This window comes from Sander vitreus, chromosome 10, assembly GCF_031162955.1.
Source record: "Sander vitreus isolate 19-12246 chromosome 10, sanVit1, whole genome shotgun sequence".
Classification (NCBI taxonomy): domain Eukaryota; kingdom Metazoa; phylum Chordata; class Actinopteri; order Perciformes; family Percidae; genus Sander; species Sander vitreus.
In genome coordinates, this window is record NC_135864.1 from 11744950 (window position 1) to 11759188 (window position 14239).

Below are 14239 nucleotides of genomic sequence, written 5' to 3' on the forward strand. Positions count from 1 at the left end.
GTGTGCAGTAAATCTTTTTGTCCGGTTTTTAGTGTCCTTCAAAGTTTTTTTTCTACATTAGTGTAAAAAACATTCATAGACAGCTCATATTGACAAAAACATGTTCACATCAGTGTCACATAAAGCTTATAAATGGCTGTTGGCTATACGAAATCTTTACTGCTGAAACAAGTTTTTGAGTTGATTAATCTATTAGTCCGTTGGCAGAAAACTATTTTGATAGTCAATCATGTCAGTTATTTTTCAAGCAAAAATAACAAACATTTGCAAGTTCAAGCGTCTCAGATGTGAGGTTTTGCTGCTTTCTTTGTTATATATGATCGTAAATTAAAGGTCCCATGACATGGTGCTCTTTGGATGCTTTTATATAGACCTTAGTGGTCCCCTAATACTGTATCTGAAGACTTTATAATATCACCTTGAACTCTAAGAAATGGCATTTTTCCCAATTTGTGTTTTAATTTTTAATCGACACTACGATTAATTGTGAAGATAATCGGCAGATTAGTCAATAATGAAAATAATCGTTAGTTGCAGCCCTGTACATCGTTATCTTCTTCGTAATTAATTCGTTAATTTCACTTCCACTTTGTACTCAACAAAGTTGACAGTAATCAAAACATTATCACAGGTAGTGATGTTCCTCCTAGTTCATAAATCAGGTACGGTGAAATGGGAAAGAAAGGCCAATGAACGAAGGTTAGAGACTTGAAACAACATATATTTCAGTCAGTGTCCTCATAAATGTAAAGGGATGTAGTCAGTCACAGGAAATCTGCTTCAGGTGCAAATATTTATAAAAAGAGTCTTCCTCTGTCTCTTCCAACATTAGGCCCTACCATTTTCTATCCATTCCACCATGGGAACACTTAAATTAAAGGGTAGGATTTTCAAGCCCATATGAACATTGAGTTTTTTCTTGCTGTAATCAGCCCTGCTGTTCATAATAGCCAGTAAGAGCTCCCTTTTTAGTGTGCTTCCACTGTACAGTAAGTGTAAAAATACATTAAAAAGTTGATATGGGGCTTTAACAGTCTGAATTAGAGCAATAAACTGAGTAGCTTCCAAAGTTACTGTCTTTTGAGTATGAAATTCCCTTTTGGTGTCACTATCCTTCCCCTGCAGCTCAGCACACAAACCCTGTCTGTGAAAACACAAAGAGAGAATTCTGTATAAAAGACTATGTTTGGAAGATATTATCCATGTGACTTTAACTCGGACTGCTGAAGCCTCAAATTACCTTGAGATAAACTTTGACATGTTTTTCAATCACATGTTGCTGCTATGTTAGGAAGGGATTTTGTAATGACCAGAAGGAATTAGTACAGAAAGCAAGACCTGTGTCAATGTTTTACATAAGTTGGACTTGAAAAAATGCAAACCTGTCCTTTATTAAGGAGTGACTTACACCTGCTCAGATAGATAGATAGGTAGGTAGGTAGGTAGGTAGGTAGATTGATTGATTGATTGATTGATTCTTTATTCCTATTCCAAGGAAATGTAGCCGTACAGTCCATACAGAGCCTCACATAAATACATAGGTACATGAAAACATTATACACCCCCACATAACTACATGAACGGCATTAGATACATCCACATTTATACTAACATACCTAAACTAACACTTGGTGCTACAAAAGTGCAAATACTACAACACATGTCCAATACACACAGAAAATAATGTAAGGTCTCACATTATCTTGAAATGTCTAAATAACCTTCGTACTTTCTTCTTCATTTCCTAACTAGAAACATATTGAGCATGGTTGACCACAGTCAAATTGTTTCTTTATTTGTCTGCAGCTGAAATTGTATGTGACATAGACCACCAGCAACACAATCATCTACTCTCATTCCTGAACATCTTGTCTTTTGGGCTACATCAGCACTGTCCCAAGAGGCAGTAACTAAGATACCACATTGACATCAACATGTACACACAGTAATATTGTGATCACCACATAGAGAGATATTACCCACAGAAGACATTGTGCACTTGTAAACCTCTGATGCCATCTCAGAGCTGTTATACAAGGCCACATCATCAGTTAGAGCCCCTCCTGCTACATTATTTCCAACATCCCCTTCATTAATTGATTTAATGTGTTGCCTACATTGAGGCATGTTTTTCCCAACAAAACTCCATCTAAAATTGATAAGAGACGAACTGTTTTACTACAAGAGTACACTGCTAAATGCAGTGCACCATGATCTACAGTATTATTAAACAATTTTAACTTTCAAGAGTCATTTTTCTCTCTTAGACATGTCATGTTTACTAATGTTTCAGGTGTTGTCCCATATTCCCAGTATTCAAGCGCTAATGTTTGTTAATGTTGCTGCTGGCTCAGTATAATGAGAGGAAGGGCTGTCATTAAAATGGGCCTCAGGTTCAATCGCCTATTAAATTGGATAATAATGAAAACAAGAGGCTCTCAATCCACGTGGGGAGCTGCTCCATGTGTTATCAGTTTGCTTTGAGATGGACGAGCCGACTGCAGGTTTCATATAACACAGAGGTGAATTAGTAATTTGCTAAAACATCTCTTTTGTCACATCATCTGGAGTGACAAAGTTGTCAATAGCGCTTTAATGGTGATGAGTTTGATTAGAAATGTGTCGCCACAGCTGTGAGCCCTGGAAAATATGCTAATTAAATTCCTGCATGTGGGCAAACATGAATCATGGGAGGCAGTCTCATTAAAGGGAGAAAGAGAAATCAATTTTTGGGTGTAGGTTTCTCTGAAGATTAGCAGTTGTTGTGGGGTTATTTGTCATGTTGAAGAGATCTCTTCGTGCCATCAGTTTTCCTTCACTACAATCAAAGTTCCTGCTGTCACAAAGCTGTCACCACGCATTACTGGATTGACACCAGTGCAGGTTATTGAGGCCATTGACCTTATTGCTATTATGATCACAACAAACACGTTTTATCATATTTTTCTGTATGTATTTTAGTGCTGCCAGTGATTCATTTCATTATTGATTGATGTGTTGATTATCTTTCTGACTTAAGGTGTGCTCAAGCGATTTAGTATTGCATTTCTATAAAGTTGGAGGAATTACAAGAGGCACGTTAAACTCTAAGCAGCAGAGGCTGAGTCTTAGTCTTAGTATGAGTCAAGCTCCAAAAAATGCTCAAGCCTACTCTTCCCATATTGCAATGCAACAGTGTTATTCCATCAGACCCTTCCTGGCTGGTAAATGTGCTGTTCTTCTCACCCCCAGTTTTCTATTCAGGCTTGCTGTCGATGTTTAGAGATCAAAAGTTATTCTCTCAGACTTTCTAAAGCTCCCTTCAGAGCCACAGCTGAGGTTATACAGCTGGTGCACTGACAAGTGAACTGATGTTCATGTGGAGTCTATAAACTGTCAGAAAATAGTGAAAAATGCTCATCATAGTTTCTCAGAGCCCATGGTGTCATCTTCAAATTGCTTGTTTTGTCCAACAGTACAAAACCCAAAGTTGTTATGTTATAAAAACCGAGAAAAGCAGCAAATTACTTCACGTTTTACATTTAAGAATTTGGCATCTTAAACAGTGAATTGGTTATCAAAGTCAATAAATGTAATGTTAGTTTGTGTAATCCAGTGATTGCCAACCAGGGGTACTTGTACAGTTAACAGGGATATGGGAAAAGATTGTGAAGTAGCTACACTTATTTTAACAATAAAAATTATAATTTTGTATTAAATTTTCACAATAACCAATAACCTTCCAGCTACCATAGGCCAACTGCATATCGACATTGCTCAGTTTCCCTTTGAAGTGACTCTGTTTTAACACCAGGTGTTGAGTATAGAAGCGAGTTAGCAAGTGAGCAGAACAGTGAAATGGATCAAGTAGTGTATAATACAGTCCCTCCAGAAAAACGCGATTATACGATCGCATAATTCAATGCATAATCAGCCAAAGTCCACATATTTCAAATACGCCGCACTTTCGCTGCATAAGTTGCCGATTTCCGCGCAAAATATGCGGGGCTTGCATTGATGCATTTCATAATCCCCGCATTTTCGTTGCAAAAAGTCACATATATCTTAGCAGAAAGTTGAAAAATGTTGCGTTTGCTTCACACAAGAGCAGCCATTTTCCCCTTTTGCCATGGGAACGTTATGAAGTGACGTAATTACGTGACGTGAACATCATCGAAAAGCTGCAAACCCCGCAATGAAGCCATGATGAAACTGCAATTTTTGCAAGTTCCCGTAATTTCATCGCATAAAATTGCATAAATATCCCGCATATTCCATCACATTTTTTAAGAGAACGTGCTGCATAATCAAGGATTTTTGCCCGCAACAATCACAAAAAAACTTTTTCTGGAAGGACTGATAATAAATGGTTAAATCCATCTTCTGCCACTCTTGATAGCTGTACAAAGGCAAAAGAACAAAGAGATATCCTGTCTATTGACGGTGAAGGGGTACTCAAGCCCTCTGTATAGGGCTACGGGCATATTTCAAGGGAAAAGAGAAAAAAAATGTCTAGTGAGAACCACTGGTCTAATCGAACAATGGAGCAATTATCTCTGCACTAATATATTCCCAGAAAAACTTACACAGTCTTTCATTGTTACAAATGTAATGGCTGTCTGTTGTGTGCCAGTTTTGACTGAAAATAGTTAATTATACTGTATCCATAAGGAGTTCAGGGTCTCTGTTTTTCTTGTTTGTTCAAAATCAGCACATTTTTGGATATTATTCTAAAAATAAACTATTATTTGTCTGTTTTTGCACACCATGCTGTGCCCGTCTGTCTACATTAGCGCTCAGCTTGTTTCTCTGTGGCTTTTGCTCATATGTTTCTAATGTGCCGCAGCTGGAGACGTCGAAGCAAGATGACAGAGGCAGCGAGGAGAGCACTAATCAAACCAGTGTAAGTGGAAAAAGGTTGAGTCCTCCCTGCTCCTCTCCAGATATTGTTTTGTGTCCTCATTCTTTCCCTATCCTTCTTTTTCCTCATCTGACTTCCCTCTCTAACCCCTTCCAGTGACATGACAGATCATTACAGGGGAATCCAGTTCACTGCAACTGCATTTGTCATTGAATAAATCACCCAGACACAACTGGGCTGGGAAATAAAAGAGTCATAAAGTCAAAATGGCTCATACACATACACAGACACACACTCACTGAGTGTTATAGATAGATTAAAAACAGAAAAGGGCCACCAGGCATCCCACACCATAAGTGGAAATAGTACACACAATACTATGTAGGACAACAAACAAAAACTCTTCTGTTATTCCTCTGCCATTTTTCTGCCACCTGTCAGAGATCTGAAACAAACAGCTTGATCATTTCCCTTCCAAGTCTCTCTCTCTCTCTTTCTCTCTCTCTCTCTCTCTCTCTCTCTCTCTCTCTCTCTATTTGTTCTTCTACACTTGTCTCTTTTTGTGTCTGTGTGTGTGACATGCATTTCATCCCTCTATCAGAAATATAGCTGCTGGCAAAATATTCTCCCTTGCCTCATTATCCTCATCCTTATTGTCTCTCCATATTAATGTGTTGGTGGTAAAACTTTCTGATGTGTTCATTCTTATTTGTGTTTGTCTTTTTATTGTGTTCCATGCATCGGCTTACATTTAAGCTTGTTTACTTCTCATAGCAGATTAATTTAAGTGTGTGTGTGTGTGTGTGTGTGTGTGTGTGTGTGTGTGTGTGTGTGTGTGTGTGTGTGTGTGTGCGCGCGCGCGCACGCACGCAGGAAGCCACAGTAACTACAGTGGTGTCCTGTAGTCAAGAGAAGGAAGGTCCTACAGAGAAGAACCCCCCGAGTCCTGTCCGCTCAGAGAGGGAAGCTCTGCTAGTTGGTACGCTGACACAAACCTGACTCTTGCATTGCCAATATACCACTCAGACGTACATTTTGTATTTGCTGTATTTTTACCTGTGAACTACTCAGTAGTAGTAGGAACTACAGACAAGCAAGCACACACGTGTATTGTTATTGCGTCACTTGGTTTTTAGTAATTTGATAAATTGCACATTTGTTGGGGAATATGCACCAACAGTTGAAAAAAATGAAATAAGCACCTACAAAGCCCCAGTACGCTTCAAACGAGCTACATTCTATATCCGATCATCCGAGCATGTCTAAAGGCAAAAGTGTTTAAATACCTGTTCCAAATGGCCCTGCTGCTATTCTAGCTGCTGGCTGCAGGCTGACCCCCCCACTGCCTCCCTCATCGCTCTCAGAGAATGAAGGTGCTTTTAGACAGTGAGCCTCCATTTTGAATCCGCTGCAGCAGAGTGCAACGCCACCGCTGCCGCTCTCAGCTACCTTTGATTCTACCAGTCTGTACACCACAGGCTGTTGCTATATTAGTTGGATCATAGTGCTAACTATTATCATAAATGTTATTTATTGTCCCAGACCAGATAATCGGATTTTTAAGCTTGTGTTGCTCCAATAATCTTCTGGTGAAGAGGTGTATCATTCAAAGAACTCAAAAACAGTTAAATTTAAAATGACACACCACAAACCTGGGGACAGGAAGTAATCCAGCATAGGGTTATTGGTTGGTTTCTGGAGCTGCAGGCATCGTACTTGATGGGTATTTGAAGGGGCTAAGATTATACAACATTTACAGAATGGTGGGAAAGACGAGTCAGAAGGTGTTTACAGCTCAATTTTGCTCAGGGCACTCCATGGCCATGGCATTGTTGAAAACTGGCAGCAGGTGTGAAAGCTGTAAAAACACAAACAAACATTCTTGTGGTGCCTTCAGATACAGCACAAAGCACGATGCATACAAAGTCCGTAGAAATACTCAAACAGAGATTTGCTCAAGCTGGTGCAATTTTTAAGGTGAAGTCTCATCTGCTACTGTTGAGAATGAGCTACAAATTTGTGTCACACTGCAAAGCATAAACTTGGGATTCCCATTAGATTCAGACAAATATAATAGTCGCAGTTTGCAAGTTGAAAAAGAGGGCACAAAGGAGGAAATGTGGTGTCAAATAAGAGGAACAATTTGAGTTTCTGTTTTTTTTTTTTTAAGTGTTTAAATGATCATCTTCCGTGCCTTAGTATAAACTCTGACACTCATTCGTATTCTGGCACACACACTGAGTGGGAGCATGTAGTTACAGCAAACGTCTTTATAAGTTAGAGAACATGTTCATTTGCTCTTTTAAGGCAAATAAACACAGACAGCGAAACACTCCAGTGGGTGATTTCATGCAAATTCATGAAATTCTACTTGGTATCGTGTCTGAATGGAACATTAGACTCCCAGTCAGTCTCCTATTCATTGTCAGTGGAGCAGCTCCAGGCTAGCACGTTGTTTGTGTTCCAAGTTTCGACCGACCTCCTGCAGGTGGCAAAAATGAAGCCTTGAAGTAATTTCCTCTTTAAAAGTCTCAAGTGATTGTGGTATCATTGCTCTAGTGTTAGCTTCCTGACTTTAACACTGTGCGTGTGTGTGTTTGTTTCAACTGTTGGTCCCTCGATGCTCTATAGGTGGTTAGTAAGCAGAGGTGGAGGATTATCTCTTTCCTGGCCCTGTCTGTGAGCTGATAGCAGATGGTTTGTTTGAGCGTGGCTTTGATGAGAGACAACGGCATCAAAGCTGTCATTAAACACTCCCTCTAATCTGGAGCCACAATATACAAGAGGCTCTTAACAGTACTGGGACTCTGGGAGAAGCAACTCAAAGCTTGTGTTAGACTTAGTCAGAGAAGGCAAGGAGTACATTATTTGGCAGGTGACAGAATTTGAAGGAATGTGACATGGATCTGCTTTCAAATGTTCGCATAACTTGTGTGTTCTACCTCAGGGATCATTTCGACGTTCCTGCACGTCCATCCGTTTGGAGCCAGCATCGAGTACATCTGTTCCTACCTGCAGCGTTTGGACACCAAGGTAACAGGAACGCATGAATCAGAATCAGAAAAGGTTTTATTGCCACAATAAGTACACTTATGTGGAATTTGCCTTGGTGAAAGGTGCATATATAAACAGACAAACAAACATATTAAACATGAATATAAAATAAACAATAAATACAGAAAAAAACAAATATATACAATACATACAAAGTTGAACTCTTGCATAAGAAAAAAGGCTGAATGGGTTGTCGAGTAGATTAGCAGAACCGGTCCTCAGTATCGCTCTAGATTACAGACACTGTCAGTCCCCCCTACAGGACTGACATATGGGCTTGTTGTGTGCCATGGTCCTGCTGTTTAGTAGAGACACAGCCCCTCAGTGCAGGCAGTGCTTAATGCTTTTACAGCCCATAGAAATGGATGCTTTTGGAGAGACGTCTTAAGGTGAGGCAGAAACACTTAAAAGGAATAGTGTGACATTTTGGAAAGCAGTATTGATTCTCATCTAACTCTCTCGAAATGTTGAAGTATCATTTTAAACAATCAGGAGCTAGATGTAGCTTGTATACCTTTTTTTTTTAGAAATCTCATTGAGATTAAGATTTCTTTTGCAAGAGAGGCCTGACTAGGGATGGGTTCAGCAAAATGGGAACACATTTCTCATCAAGCCTTTCTTATTAGCACAGACAAATGGAAAACATGCAACTTACGCCAGACATCACCTGTGGCAGATTAGATCAATTGAAGATAATTAGTGTTAATTCTGTAACGGCTAAAATGAAAAGTTTGGCTGTTCTCTGGTTAAGATGCTCTGAGTGGCAATTCATTTCTTCGAGAAATGATCTAGCTGATCACCTTGCATTAATCTACCTTTCAGTATTTCAAGTCAGTAGCAGGTAAAGTACAGTTACAGCTAAAACTATGAATTGAACATTTGTTAGACAACTACTAAAAGCTGTAGTGTTTCTGCCTCCTTAGCCAAGAAAAGGTGTTTAGACAAAGAATTCTTGTTTAATAAATGGATTTGATGCTGGATTTGAAACCCATCCATTCCATCCCTGGACCTAAGTACAACAAAGTTAACATTCACAGAGAAAAATACATACAACAAACCTAGTCAGTCACACAAACAACATCAGAAACCATTAGACTTCTCTAAATATATGTTTGGTTGGAAGTAGAATCTTTGTTTTAGAAAAGAAGTTTAACTTTGGAGATAGTTTCTCTTACTTTTCTATCCCTAAATGTCATAGATTTATGTCTAGCCATATCTGATTAGTTGTGTGATTTCCCTTGATACCAGAACATATTAAAACTAGATCTTTCATTCTGACACTTGAAGCCAAACACCACCCTTAGTTTCCACTCTGTCTGGTGATTACAGCTATTTTATCCCCATCTTTCTGAGGAGGCATTTCAGACGTATTATCGCTCTTCGCTGCCACTTACACAAGGCTTTCAATAGGCCAACTTTCAATGTCACCTCCAAAAGGTAACAACTAAGATTAATGTCCATTTCTGCTCTCCGCCCTGGCAAGAAGACCTTCAGAAAACATGGCAGATGTCACTGCTCCCTTAACAGTCGCAGTCACTGGAAGATATATTAAACGCCTGGGCCAAAACCCTTAGATTTCAGACTACATGATAATTATTTGGAAGAATACATTTTTCAAAAACGTCTACAAGGGTGCCCCAAGAAATTATTGTTCACCGTAGCAACTATTTGAATATGCCCATCACCACCTGACTCATTCTCACACATGCAAAGAATGGAGTGTGATGTTTTCCTCCCATGCCTTTTGGGTTTTTTTGTCTAGTGTGTCTCTGTGTTCATGTGTTGGTATGTGAGCGTACACCCACGCTTGTCTGTCTGTGTGCGTATGAGTTTGCTTGTGCATCTGTTGTTCCCACATCGCTTCTCCGCTACACATATCAAGCAGCCCACAGAGTTTTGTCAGTATCACTGACTAGACTCTCCAACAACAAGCCCAATCCTCTCTGCTTATCTACCAGCTCCACACACAGCTCCATTGTCTGTGATGTCACACCACTCCTATCTCCATGATGGACCTTAATGCATCCTGACATCAGCACGGGGCTCAAACAATCTAGTTATTAATGCAAGGCAGTGTGGGTCGTCTACAGCAGCGTGTACAGTGGATTTTGGCAGTGTCACCTCAGGATTTTAATTGACTGATGAGCCTCAGTCCACCCCGGAGTGGTATGAGCCAGATTCTGCTTAGTCAAGTGGCTGCTATGCCGTCACACACACATGCTATACATTTACATGCACTATGATTTTCTGAATGCCGTTGTGAGTAGAGAGGAGGTGTGGACTGTGTAAAAGAAAAAAATGTGGATGTATGTCCAAAGTTATCTCATTGGTTGACTTGGCAAGGGCATCAGCAGCAAGTCACTGCTGACATACTGTGGACCAGAGCCGTGTCTGTATTTTTCAAAGTAATAATACAATGGTTACTTGGAGATGTATCTAGACTTTTGGTGTATGACTATGTGCAGTCTCTGTTAATGCATATGGACTTCGTTGTAACCAACCGTGTGTGTGTGTGTTTGTGTGTGTGTGTGTGTGTTTGTGTTTGTGTGTTTCTGCAGATCAACACCAGTGAGGTGGAGGCTCTTCTTTCTCGGCTGCCCTGCACCTTCAGACAGGAGCTGACTGGTGTCGGAGCCAGTTTGGAGAAACGCTGGAACTTCTGTGGCTTTCAGGGCATCAAGAGCACGTAAGATTCTGCCGGTGGCACTTCTGGGACATGGAAGAGACGACAGGCAACGACAACACAGGGACACTGTAGAGATGCAAAAGACACCGTATAAAGCCCACAAATATCAAAAACGGTGGGCTGTACTGTACAAGGACACAGAAGACTGAGCACGGATCTCCGATCAGGAGGAAATGTTACATGAGCATTTCAGGGACTCTGTACGTGGCAGAGAGGTAAAAAAAACGCGGTTACAAGAATGTTGACACCAAACCACGGTGGCAAAGTCTTCATGAGCTTCAACTCTGTGTCTGCTAAATAATTTTAGACATAACGACTCTCCAGGAGTCAGACCGCCGATTCCTAATGTCACTGGATTATTATGTAGTTATTGCCCACAGGGGCAGGGCATTGTGCTTTCTGAGCCTGCAGATGGCTCTGTATGGTGTCAGTGTGAGCCAGGACTACAGGGCTTACCAAGGAGGCTTATCAGGGTCTAGCTGAACACTTCAAACCTCTGAACCCTTTGGCCTCCCTCTCTCTTTTCTTTTTGCTGTTCATGGTTTGTAAAATAGATCAAAAATTGATATATTTCTTCATTTTATGTGAAGGCTGTTAACAGTTGCATAGAATCATTTGTTGTAATACACTGTAAATGCTTGGATGATATTTTTGATTATAAAAAGATATTTGAGTATATCAAAATGTCTGAGTTAACATTTTATATATGTATATCTGATGCTCGGAGAGGCTGGTTGTAAAATAAGTGTGTGGGTGAGATTCTAGTGCACAAACATCTTTAAGCCTGCCAACCTTCACTATCCGTCCTAACGGGCTGGCTACATTGCACGCGTAATGTATGCGGAGTGGACGTTCCAACACTACTCTTCCGACTATAATCTATTAAACTGGCTACACCAGACGCAAGAGCAGCACGTAGTGGTGCGTATGCTCCGTGGAGATCCGCTGTACATGCATAAAAATAAGTCTTCTATTAATATTTTGGATCATAAAGTGTCTATTTCTTTTAAATTAAACTACCAATATATAGGAAATTACTTAATGACTGTCAATGAGCGTATTGGCAGTTTCATTTTGAGAGTTTCTGTTTTTATTTCTTGTTTCCCTCACCTGCGTCCTCAGATAACAGCTGACAGTACATTGACATTTTCACAGCGCTATGCCAGCTCCAAAAATCTGAAGAAACAACAATCCCAGAGCAAAATCTGTCCGTCTCGCCTGTGACTCGCACAATCCTACGCCGTGTGTGTACGAGCAGGTGTAGCCAGTTAAAAGATACATTCTGCGGCTACATTACGTGTTCAATAAGCGTAAGAGACACACACAAATGCACCTGCACAAAGACAAGTGGTCTACATCTCAAGTTTGTGCCCATTTTTGCTTGTAGGACATTATTTTTTCTGATGTCTACCTGTTTTTGTTCTTCGAGTAGCTGCACTCAAGGCTGGTTTAAGAACCTTACATAAGGGCATTTGTGTCTTTCAAAAGCACCTGGCTCTCAGCCATGCTAAAGGCATAACACAGCAGCATCACACTTTACTGGGAAACACACCTAGGTGATCATGTTAACGATGTTTAATTGGGGAGGCCGTTGTTGCTACCATTGTGCATACACAAAATGTGTGCTACTTGCCTGGATCCATATATTAAGTTGTTATACAACACTCTTTAGAGGGGAGTTTTCGTTTCCATCTTTGCCAGATAGAGAGCTCTTGCCGCCAGGACTGGAGGTTCCTCCCAAAAGCCCAGTCAGGCATTCTTAATGCGCCTCCACTGGGCTATTTGGCGGTGTGCTCTCTTCCTTTGTCGCTCTGAGAAACAAAGGTTTATTATTACACATGATTTGCTCTCGTCAGCCCGCGTCATCTCCCACGGCCGTCGCATTTGAAAAATTTGCGTTCATGCACTTGTCAGCGTACTAGTCCTTGTAGCTGAATTAATAATGTGGAATGAGTATGTTTTGCCCACAAGCTCCTATAAGGCTTTTCCTTTCATATGCATGTATCCATTATTAACAGCTTTGGTTTGAATAGTGTTAGGGTTAGGGGTTCAGGTAAAAGTAAATCTGTCGTGGGAAGTGGAGTCGTTGTAACCTCCAACCCACTTCGTCTGTAGGCTTCTGTCAAGCGTGATTAGGAAAGAGTGTGAATGCTGGTGCATTTGTACAGTAGTCATAGCAATGTGTAGGAGAAAAGACCAGGCTCTCTCTTTTTATGAGACATTTTCTAGTTATGATGATGATGATGATGTTACTGATAGACTTTCCATACTTCTCAGCTTCTGCCTGCTTGATGGCGCACTTGGGATCATTAAAGATGCTGCCTGTCCAGAGTTGTGCATCACTACACTTCCTCTCCACACTGTAAGACTTCTCTCAGATCTCAGCAGAACATCCCTGGTGACAAACTCTAGCACACCGCTCACACCAGCCTCTCCTCTCTCATTCATTAGGTCTCTCTCTTGCTCTGCTTGACATAAAAAAAAACAATAATATGGTGCATTCTTTCCTTTCAGAAGTTGCTTTCTGTCTAGCGTTTCCTCCCAACTGAGTTGCCATTCCTACGCACCGATTGACTGCAGGCACTCCCAATTTAACTCTTTAACAGCTGTGTGTGAGTGAGTGTGCAGGCACATACATTGTGATTGTGCATCAGGTTCTCAGGCATCACACAAGGAGGTAAACAGACTAATTAAATCCAGCAGCAGTCCCCGGTGAATGCCGCTCTCCATTCACTGTTGTCTTCTCATCGCTGGCGACACAGTGAGAAGCCTCCTCGTTAATTTAACTCAAGGTATATTCAAGAACAAGCCATCCAAGTGTGTGATTTACCTTCCCACCAGCAGAGATGACGCGGTAGCATGAGTCCCACCTTGTGAAGTCACTGGGAGAGATGTTTGAAGATGTCCTTGGGCATCTGCTGAGGTTGAGCGTTTATCACTGAGCCTGATTTTTAAATGTAAGGGCATTAGTGTCATTTTGGGTGGGATTTCTGAGAATGAGTTTGTAAATCCATCACATTTTAGAAAGGTATAATTCGACGTGAGGAGATAACTAAGTTCTTTGGGGTGATATCATGATGCTCGAGATACCCTTAATTACCTTTTCCTCTCATATTGCTTCCTCAAAGGCATCCTCATCTACTTAATCATGATTATGGCTTCCCTTGAGCGAGCAGGTGAGGGAACGCTGGCTATGTGTGCAGCGCATGTGGTCCATAATAAGATATGGACGATCACAACAGAAAGTGGATTAGAAGAACACAGAGGGGCATCACTTCTAAGTTTGTCCTCATTGGTCATGGACCGACAGGTTTGCAGTTGAAGAGTTTGGACACTCCGACAAATGGGCATCTCACAGAGCAGTGCACTGCTGTTTTGGCAGATTTGTTTTGGATATCACTACATATCTGGCTCTTAACTAGATGAAGTTCAAAAAACGTATTGACATGGTGTGGTGAGTCAACAGCTCCTCCTATTGAACACAAAAGCAGCTACACCTCACTACATTTTGTCAGCCAGTGGGCCAGCATCAGGGGGGATTTGCATTGACAGCGGGTTTATGGCCACAGCGCTGGGGGATATGTTCATGCGGGTTTCTATCTCAATAAAAGCTCCATAGTACTCATTATTTATGTATGCATAAAGCTCCTAAAATCTAC

At 40.8% G+C, this 14239-nt stretch overlaps 1 protein-coding gene across 6 annotated transcripts in view; it reads left to right on the forward strand.

The window, feature by feature from the left end:
* Nucleotides 1–11264, forward strand: part of enox2 (ecto-NOX disulfide-thiol exchanger 2) — a 172101-nt gene extending 160837 nt beyond the window's left edge. For all 6 annotated transcript variants that reach the window (XM_078260241.1, XM_078260244.1, XM_078260245.1 and 3 more), the window contains 4 exons: nt 4826–4882; nt 5714–5819; nt 7788–7873; nt 10453–11264. In XM_078260241.1, the coding sequence (XP_078116367.1) occupies nt 4826–4882; nt 5714–5819; nt 7788–7873; nt 10453–10584 (381 nt within the window). In that variant the 3' untranslated portion in view covers nt 10585–11264. The remainder of the gene's footprint in view (nt 1–4825; nt 4883–5713; nt 5820–7787; nt 7874–10452) is intronic.
* The last annotated feature ends 2975 nt before the right edge of the window (nt 11265–14239 follow it).